General features: G+C 42.8%; 1 protein-coding gene across 2 annotated transcripts; it reads right to left on the reverse strand.

Moving 5' to 3' along the window:
- Positions 1–2,468: 2,468 nt before the first annotated feature.
- Positions 2,469–9,268, reverse strand: dbt (dihydrolipoamide branched chain transacylase E2). 2 transcript variants are annotated; one of them, XM_004067657.5, is made up of 11 exons: positions 9,120–9,268; positions 6,653–6,785; positions 6,452–6,527; positions 6,152–6,333; positions 5,951–6,078; positions 5,585–5,840; positions 5,346–5,512; positions 5,195–5,272; positions 4,919–5,110; positions 4,772–4,843; positions 2,469–4,065 (listed from the first exon to the last, which is right to left on the reverse strand). In XM_004067657.5, the coding sequence occupies exons 1-11, from the start codon at positions 9,162–9,164 to the stop codon at positions 3,898–3,900; spliced, it is 1,497 nt and encodes a 498-aa protein (XP_004067705.1). In that variant the 5' UTR covers positions 9,165–9,268; the 3' UTR covers positions 2,469–3,897. The 2 variants fall into 2 exon arrangements, with proteins under 2 accessions (XP_004067705.1, XP_078801829.1); XM_078945703.1 differs by having other exon boundaries at positions 9,100–9,187.
- Positions 9,269–10,208: the final 940 nt, after the last annotated feature.

Below are 10,208 nucleotides of genomic sequence, written 5' to 3' on the forward strand. Positions count from 1 at the left end.
CCTTTATTTTATGCAAACGTGCACATTTGAATTATCAAGGATTGGGTTTGCATGACATAGCAGGAAATTCTTTTTTGGAGTCCATTTTCATACATTTCTGGTTCACTTCTTCCTTGTTTTTATTCATCATTTAAAAAGCTGCAGGAAGGGTTGTGTTTAATTCTGAGAATTCACTGATCAGTTTCCCTTGGAACAGAAAGAAGGAAAGTGCTGGAAAAGGAGAATCAAAGGATTGTTTTAGAAGTCTACTAATTAAACAAGGTCTATATAGTTTCTCCAATCCTTTAACAGACTGTAGAATATTATAAAAAAAAAATGTTCCTCAGCATTTATATAAAAATGCTTCAACAAATCTTGTTTACCAAACAGAGTATCATAAGATTTCAGAAAATTGGAGAAATCCCTGCATCAGGAACCCTTCTCTCTGCATCTTTCAACCCTTAGGGGACTTTGCATTATTCAGCAACATGATTGCTTCATGATTGTGAATAATATCTAGTACAAACGTTAGTTTTTTTCCCATTATGTTAAGTGAGATTTAAGAAAAATAAAAGGTCTGGACACGAGTTTTTTTTCTCACCAGAACTCATTGCTCCCTCTCCCGGGCCGCCCCAGACAACGCCTCCAGCACAGAGCTCTTTCCCAAGTTCTGGTCTCAAATCACGACAATAGCAGGGAGCGCCAGATCCCTCTTGACATCCAGGGGCAGAGTCTCTCTCCTGCTCCATCACCAAAGGGTATGGGAGCAGGGTATGGGCCCAGCTGGATTTCCCGATCCAAAAATGGTCTGCCGTTGCTGCAATCTCTTTCAGGCAACTGATGATGGGAACTATGTTATCATTTTGCCTTGAGACAGACTTGTTTGCATCCTTCAATACTGTGGACCAGAAGATTCTACTATCCAGGTGAAACGGTTTGGTTGGGGTTTGCGGTACTATATATATGACTGCCTCTCATAATTGTGATCTTCACTGGTGTCCATAGATTACATGAAATCTTTCTACCTTTATCCACCGTTGTCATGGTAGGGAGAACACGTCAATGTAAGGGTGGGGTCATAAGATAGCACAAGGGTTAAGAAAGGTTGCTCCGTTACATACTGTCCTATCTAAAGACTGGACACCTCTGAGCTTTTTAAGTTTTAATGATAAAAAAATGGAAAGTGATGGTGTTTGTTCACTTTGCACCATAAGTTAGTGGGTCACTTTCAGGGAGGACATTACCCTGTTCATTCATGTTGTGTGTGCTTCTTCAATGTTAAAAGGACTATTAAATGGCTTCATCACCACAATCCATGGACTCTACCATTTATTTCAATCCTCCTATTGTTTAGGCTAAGCAGGGTCATACAGTGAATGGGACACAAGTCGGCTTTGGTGGTACAGTCACGGTTTGACAGTTCCCTGTCACTTTGACTCCCTCTCCTGGTCAGTGCTGCTGTTTTCATGTTTAGTCTTCACAGGGGTCAAGATGATGGCACCAGTGCAACTCATCAACTCTCCAGTTCTTAAGACCGGCTCATAAAGCATCACCCTGCCAGTCCATCAGCTTCTCTCTAGTGGTACTGAGCCCACCGCTGAGCTTTATCAACTCTGGTCTGTACTCAGCTTTTTGATTCCTATATAGCTAGCTATAGAGAGCAACATCCCCTGGAAAACACCTTGCTTCGGAAACACCTATGACAAGGGACAAGACAAAAAGCCTCTGTGCACCACTAATCTGATGGTACCAGGGCTCCTCTCTCAACATATCAGCTGACTGAAGCCGGGCATCAAGAACCATCAATGGCTTCCCAAACCCCTCTGTTTGCAGAGAAGAGGAGCAGCAGAATCTTTTGTGCATTATAGGAATTAGCACTGGTGTGGTCGTCAGTTACACCATAAGTTAGTAGGTCAACTTTGTGGTCAAAGCAGCTGTTTGTACTACAATACAAAGTTGGTAGCTTAACACTTAACCCTTGTGCTATCTTAGATGACCCCACCCTTACATTGACGTGTTCTCCCTACCATGACAAAGGTGGATAAAGGTGGAAAGTTTTCATGTAATCCATGGACACCAGTGAAGATCACAAATCATTGAAGAAAAAAGGTTCAGCGCACTGTCTAGTAGGTCTAGATGACCCAACTCCCAATGTTAAAGTGCCTAGGATAGCACAAGGGCTAATGGGGGGGCGCCTGGGGAGGGCCTCACCCAGGGAGTTATTTAGTGTAGAAGCGCTAATGCGCACACATCACTGCTTCAGCAAACACACTTCATTGCAAACCTTCCAGCTTCACCCCACAAATCATTGCTTTTAACCTAATAACTTTTCCTAAAAAAAACCATAACCTTTTTTTAAACACCTAGCTCTTCAGAATAAGTGGGTGTTTTTTTTGCAAATTTAACTACAGAGATTTACACAGATTTAAAGTCACAATTTAAACAGAAGCAAGCCATGTGAAGTTTTGTTTTCAAGAAGAAAAACAAAGTCGCTCTATAAATGTATTTTATTACATTTACTGAAACACAAACAAAACAAAACTAATAATCATAAAAATATGTTCATTTGCAGGTGGTTCTTGTCGCTGACTGAAGAAAGCTCAAGCTTGACTTTCTATTCCAAAGGGTTGTAGAATTAAAGGTGCTGGGAAAAAGCATGTACTCCCTCCAAGACTGCAATGTTTTTCTATCGCTCAGGTGTTAGTATTTCATAAACCAAAGGAAATAGAATATTTTTAATTTTTTTTACTTTATGGAGAAAAAAAACAGTACAAACACATCAGCTCCATTGGGGTAAGATTTGTCATTGCCATGGCAACAAGTATCATCTGAGGTTGTCAGAGACGACATTATCTGTGTTTCAGGTCCGATGACTGAGCTGGTGCCAGTTTATATCACAACTTAAGGTTTGGTGGAACCAGAGAAACTTGAGTCTGTAACCGTTCCAGATTCAGATCTGCTTCAGTTCACGGTTCAGATCAACAGCTTTGTGGTCAGGAACTGTCAGTTTATGGGTCTGGCCTTTTTTTGGTTCATCGTTCAGGCCAGAGATTCACATTTCACAGGGGGGCTATCACTGTCAAAATTCTTAATGACTCGTCAGAAATAGTCATCAATTTCTGACAGTAAAACTGAATTCTTACAATAAATAACAAGGAAAACTGAAGTTAAATTGCCATAAAGAAAAGTAATTTCATGGATTTGATTAGGTAAATTTGCATTGTTTGTGTAGAGATCCATTCAATTGTTATTAGTAATTTTTAAAAAATACTTTAGGGACCGTTTAAGGTCATGGTTCTGGCCTGGTCCAGGTCCTAGTTGTCTGGTGAAGACAGACAGTCTGCAGGACTTTCATAGGAATTTCATTGTAACAGCTCTTCAGAAAACAAAAACCAAGAACAGTCGTAACGGAAAACAGCTGCACAAGTTCTTCAGAAGGTTTAGCTGTGGTTCTGTCCAGATTGGGCGTGTCTGGAGGGTCAGCTGACCTCAACAGACTGGATCAGAGGGATTCTTCTGTAGAGCAGGTTCTGGTCTGAAGGCTGCAGAGGTTCTGCAGGAGCAAGCTTCTTTTGGGAAAGAAGCTTCTTAAAACAGGAACCGGTTCAAATCATTTGGACTTTTTAGGAGTGTGTGGGTTTCTGGTTCTGCTAGATCCAAACTTTCAGCTCATAAAAGCATCAAATCCAACTGTAAAAACCACTGGAACCCAAAAGTCCAGATGAGGCCCAGTTCCAACAGTCCCCGTTCGGTGAGAATGTCTGGTCACCATGGCGACCGCAACTGAAAGGTAGATCACCGCCCAAGCCCCTGGCTCAAAGGCAACAAGGAAGAAAAGTGAACATGAAGGCCAGGAAGTGAGAAGACAAGGGCGGGGCTTTAGTGTGGCGTGGCATGTTTGCCAAGGCTGATGGGAAATTATTTTAGGTCCAGGACCATAGCCGCCGGGTTCTCCAGGTACTCCCGCCACAGGTTGGAGAAACGACACATGGTGGCGCCGTCAATGACCCGGTGATCTGCGGACCAGCTGACGTTCATGATATGTGCACGGACCACCTGATTGCCGGCACCAAACCGGGGCAGAACCTGAACACAGAACAGAGTCAGAACTGTTAAAACAGCAGGTCATCAGCAAATTGGGGATGCTGGAGCCCATCTCAGCTACTGTCAGGCGAAAGCGATGTTCACACATTCACACCTAAAGGACAATTTAGACAGCAACTCAATTCATGGGGAGAACGTGTCAACTTCACACAGGAAGGATCCAGCCAGGATTCAACCCGGAAACAAATTCAGATGAAGCTTTGCTCCTCTTCAGAGGTCTCCTAACCCACTCCTCACTCACACCAACCACTGCATGTCCTTCTCTACATCCATGAACCTCCTCTAGTCCTGGGGTCTGCAAGCTTTAAGGCTAAAAGAGCAGTTTGGGTCAGTTTCTGACAGACCAAAACCCGGCAAGAGTCCTCAAGTCCTTCTTCACTGTTAAAAACCATTTTTGTTACCATTATGCCATTACTTTATTAAATGTAGCTTTTCAATATTTATAATAATTGAATTATAACAGTGTTGCCTTTTTTAATAAAAATATTTTTAACTTTTTAGTTTTGACAGAAGCACCTAAACGTTCATTTCAAAATAAAATACTCCCTGTGTTAAGTCAAAGATGACATCTTTTATCAGAATTCAGCTGGAAAAATGGGCAAAAATCTTGAGTGGAACCATGGCCGCCTTCAGTTTATTAACTAACAATGTGAGAGAATTGACGGTTCTAGAAAGTTCTAGCACTCACCTGGATTTTTCCCAGAGCTCCGATGGCCACTTCCGGAGGCAGAATGACCGGTTTAGCGTACGTCCCTCCAATCTGGCACAGATAAACAGACTCAGTCAAAAAGGTTCTGAGACCCGCCCCACTTCTCGGTGCTGCTGTGTGACTGACCGATCCGATGTTGGAGAGCGTGAAGGTGCCTCCACTCAGGTGGGCGGTGCCCAGCTGACCTGCGGCTCCCAGCGCCTGCAGCCGGTTCAGCTCCTGAGCGATCTCGAAGACGCTGAGCAGCTGGACGTTCTTCACGTTTGGAACCAGCAGGCCCTGGCTGGTGTCCATCGCCAGGCCGATGTTGTGAGACGCCTGCCACCAAGGACAGCCCCGTGAACACCTGAGCTCGCCTCCAACAGACCGCTCGGGTTACAAAAGTCCAGGCTGCAGTCTTACCCGGTAGGTGATGTTCTGGCAGTCTTCATCCACTGAGGCGTTCAGGATCGGGAAATGCAGGAGCCCGAGGGAGGCGGCCTGAGCCCACGAGAGCACGCCATTAGCACTCAAACTCCCCTCCTGACCACTTGTGCATGCTTTTTGACCTCACCTTGATGAAGAAGGGCATGTAGCTCAGTTTGACGCCACGGCTCTCTGCAATGGGCTTCAGCTCGGTTCTGAGAGCCACCAGGCGGCTCAGGTCCACCTCGTCACAGTAGCCAAAGTGAGGGATCTTAAGCGCCGCCGTCATCGTCTTCACCATGGCCTTGTGGAAACCTGTGAATGCATGTAGACGCCCCATGAGCCTGCAGGGCGCCACAGACTACCAGCTACTACAGCTAATCTCACCTTTGACTGGCTCGGTCACATCCTTTCCTGTAAAAACTGGTGTGGTTCTGGGAGGCGGGGCTTTGACAACCGTCGATGGGCTGGTGGGCCTGCCAGCGGGGGCAGCGGCGGAGGGTGGGGAAGGGCCTGGAGTCTGGATCTCCTGGACTGGGGCTGGAGGCAGGATGGCGCCAGTCTGTTTTGCCAGGAAATTCATGATGTCTTCCTTCAAAATGCGTCCGTCTTTCCCAGTTCCCACCACCTCACTGAGTTTGATCTGAGAAACATCAGCAAAACCTGGTCAGGAGAAATGGAAGAAGCTGGAACAAGACTGTGAGGAAACGACCACCAACCAACAGGGAAAAATATGAACGCACACCAACTCACATTGTTCTCAATGGCAAGGCGCCTGACGGCAGGCGTGGCCTGGGTCTTGTGGCCTTTGATCTCCTGGTGGGTGTGCTCCTCCCGAGCCATGGCGGGGGTCTCCACCACGTCTTCCTCTTGGATCACCTCTGCCGGAAGCAGCCGCATGTCAGCCAGGGGCTCTGGAGCAGACCTGGATCAGAGCGCCACCGAGTGTCTCACCTGAGCTCGACTCCGTTTCGATGTCCACCAAAGGTTTGCCGACGAGCGCGGTGGCGTCCACGTCATAGTAGAGTTTCTTGATGACGCCGTCGTAGCGGCTGGTGATGGTGACCGACGCTTTGTCGCTTTGGACCTCACAGATGCTGTCAAATTGGGATACTTTGTCCCCCTCCTTTACGTACCTGCAGCGGGCAAAAAAGGCGGCGTCAGAACAGTCCGACAGAACCAGTACCATTCAGGTCTGAAACCCTCCTGAAGGACGAAACTCGGCCAATCACAGCCGGCCTGCTGTTCACATACCACTCCTTCACTGTCACTTCCATGATGCCTTCTCCAATGTCAGAGAGTTTGAACTGGACGACGGGCCCACAACATGCTACAAGAGCACAGTGACATCATCAGTGACTTCTTAATCAAGGTTTAACATGGAGGCTGTGGGTTGCCATGGTAACTCCATCTACTACATGATAGACGGGTGACAGCTGCAGGTCTTGGGCTCACCTGAGGCAGCGTGTAGCCCACGGAGAGAGAATACCTGCGACTCTCTGCTGCATTTAACGGTGAGTGGCTGTAAAGCTCTGCCACACCGGAGGGTCTGCTGCCGAACGGTCCAACGGCAGAGGTGCCGACTTAGCTGGGGGCACAGAGCAGAAAACTTTATTTATAAACAACAGGTACAACAAAAGTGTGAATGCCAAGGGGGAGGGAGAAAAAATATGTATCAATGCATACAGACCTGATATCCAGCCATGGTACAGAACCATCACATTATCAAAAATAAGTAACAATATGGAAAAAAAAACGGTACCTTTGCAAAAATTACATTTCTTAAAATTGCCTTTTTTTTATTCGTTTGACAATATTACCATATTGCATTAATTCATGCAAAAAGTGCTCAAAATTAAGTTTGAAGTTTAACAATTTCCTTATATAAATTTGAAATTGCTCCCAAAACAAAATCTGTTGTGTTTAAAAATTAAAGTGCAGGTCCAGGATGTCATAATAACAGTCCAAAAATGATGTCCTTTTCTAAAAGCTTGAATGTTTTTCCAGTTTTGCGACTAACGGAGTTGCCAACATGGATCCAGAACATTTTTGTGTTTCTACATTTTACAAACAAATGACAATTTTTTTCTCTCGTGATCCACAAAATGTACACAACTGGTTCATATCCAGAATAAATATACCAAAAAAATGTTTAACAGAATATATGCAATGTAGTGATTTAAAGGATATTTCTTTTATTTTGTTATTTAACTGTATTTGTTACCAATGAGCCAGAATTTATTCCACTTTATATCCATAACTTTGGAGTTTCGGTAAAATCTACTTGCAGGTGTGGTTCCAGATGTTAAAGATTTCTTATTTGTTGGAAACTGATCCAATACAAATATCCACCTCATCCAAAAAGATAGTAAATCTGATGAATGGATTATTAATAGTTTGGTTGGTGTTGCATCAAATACTGTTGTATATAATTTAGGTGAAACTGGGAAGCCAAATTTTAAAAGAAATTCTTCATGATAATAAATATTCACAAGAATTGAAAAGTCGTCTCATCCAAAGTAAATTGTTCTAATACCATCTGGGGAAAGGGGGATTTTACTTATATTGAAAATCTTGGTTATTCCAAACAAAACTGGCCTTTGGAGAAAAATTATGTTTATAAATGAATTTCCAGGCAAGCAGAGTTTGTTTATAGAAATTAGAAAGTTTAGTTGGTAATTTTTCAATTTTATAATCACAGAGTCCTCCCATCATGTTGAAAATATAGTTAGGAAAAGTGTTCCAAATATTATTTTCTCCTTTCAAAGGGTTATTCAATCATTTTACTTTAAAGGAGTTATTTAAAGTTTCAAAAGTTAGTTCCTCCAAGCTTTTTGATGTTACACAAAATATTATTTCTAAAGTAGTGAGTCATTTTCCTTCAGATAAAATCAGAGTTTTGTCCGATTTTATTAATAGCATTATTTTTTAATGTAGGTTTATGATGTTGTTTTGTTACATTCTGTTTTCCTTTATTTTGAACTAGTTAGTTTTCTTATTCTTATTCTTATTATTGTATATGACATTAATATAAATGTTCTATTTTTCATGTATGTTCAGTTCAGATTGTTGTAATTAGTTATTGAACATTTTTATTTGCCGGAAGTCTCTTTATTGTGTTTAATTATACACTTAATTAACAAAAAAATGTATTTTCTAAATTATTCTATACATCATTTCAAGAAAAAGTATCAGTTTTGGTATCAACATGTGCGATAGTAGCCCTGTAATCATTTGGTACCGGATTGATGCCCAAATCCTCAGTATAACTCACCCCTACCGGGCTTTATCGTCAGTGACCAGGTTACAATCTTTTAGCAAATATAAGTGCAAATATTTTGGAATCATTCATTGTTTAACAGACTTATTGGTCTGCAGTTCTCTATACATAATGATCTATCTTTTACTGGTTTAGGGACAAGTTTTATGACACCTTATCAAGAGTGTGGGATAATATACTGATTTCCGAAGCCTCTTAAAATTACTTCAAAAAGGAGTTGTTTTTTCTATAAAGATTTTATAAAATGCACGTGTCAATCCCTCATTCCAGGACTTTTATTGTCTTTTAGAGATTTAACACAAACTTGGCATAAAGCAAGTATTACTTGAGCTGAGCTCCGCAGGTGATTACTGCGCATGCTCCGTGCACCTTTGGCAGACCCAAACACGAATTAAGATCTGGTTCCACCTGGTTTTACAAAAAAGGTCTGCTCTAAAGCTACCTCGCATAATGACGCACCACGGGCTTGTGACTTGGACCGGGTCAGAATCACCTGATAGCCGAAACTGGCCCTTAACAGACCATTAGCCTGGACAAATTCAGATTCTGACCCGCGCGGACAGTTAGCAATTAGCCTGCAGGTACCGCAGTTTAAAGGGGTGCAAGAAGCAAGCGCGCGCACCGAAATGAAGTTCTCCTCACCAAACGCGAGACGAAAATATAGGAGCCCCGGGTCACCGCTGCCATCTTTGCTGCGTGTGCACGCCCCTACGAGCAGCCAATCACCGTGCAGCCTTTCTTCTTCTCCTCACGTTCCACCATTTTTAGGCAGGATGGGGTAGGAGCGCCCCCGATGGCTAAGGGGGGAACAACATAAAGTGAAACGCTGATAAGAACCACAACGAAAAGTTCTTGCGTTAGGAGCCACACTGAAATGAATCAAAACGCCAATACGATGTTTACTAAATTCCATAAATTCCCTCTCTTTGGCCAGCCAACACGCAGTAGCTTAACCAAAACAATATTGAAGCCAAAAAGATAATAAAAATATGTTTGAAAATGTAAAACACTTACATAAATACATGATTAACCACAAATCAAAGCAGGGCAAACAAAATTACAATCAAAAAGGGAGGTAATTATTATAACTCCCCAGTACCAGAATTAGTAAAGTACAAGCCCCACACCCCAACACAGTAAAAAAAAAAAAAAATATGGCTTCCAAACATGAACACCAAGGTTATGTCTGAGTTCCTTCACTACTCACTACATTGTGCTCTAAATTGTGCGTTCGCCATTTTGTAGTGCTGTCCGAATCTACAATTCCAAAACCTAGTGCCCTAGAAATTTGCCAGAAGTCTCTGCGAAAAACCAGTGTGCATCGATGCTAACTAGATTGGCAAATATAGACCACAATGGTAAATAGCGTATGGCGTATACTTATATAGCGCCTTTCTTCCTACAAGGACAAAGCGCTTTACAGTCACAGACCCATTCACCCAGTCACACACACATTCACTCACACATTCACACACTGGTGGCAGCTCCGCTGCCAAACACAGGCGCCCGCCTACCACCAGAGGCAAGGTGGGGTTCAGTGTCTTGCCCAAGGACACTTCGACAATGCATTGCGTTGGACCAATTTTTGACAAAAAAATATATTAAAAAAAACATAAAACGTTTCAGAACACAGTTCACACATAATAGTAATGGCAAAACGCTCATAATTCAGTAAAGTTTATTGTGTCTACAAAGTTAACTAAGTTCTTAAGTTATTTTTTCCTCAGACAC

This window comes from Oryzias latipes, chromosome 4 (genome assembly GCF_053564925.1).
Source record: "Oryzias latipes strain Hd-rR chromosome 4, Olatipes_Hd-rR_3.1".
Lineage (NCBI taxonomy): Eukaryota > Metazoa > Chordata > Actinopteri > Beloniformes > Adrianichthyidae > Oryzias > Oryzias latipes.

Bases quoted from the DNA above. Each gene is read 5' to 3' on its own strand.
- dbt (XM_004067657.5), bottom strand. From the start codon at position 9,164: ATGGCAGCGGTGACCCGGGGCTCCTATATTTTCGTCTCGCGTTTG. The intron at 5,273-5,345 runs GTGAGGTCAAAA...TCGTGGGCTCAG, and splicing joins ACATGCCCTTCTTCATCAAG to GCCGCCTCCCTCGGGCTCCT. The intron at 4,066-4,771 runs GTGAGTGCTAGA...TTCTGTGTTCAG, and splicing joins GAGCTCTGGGAAAAATCCAG to GTTCTGCCCCGGTTTGGTGC.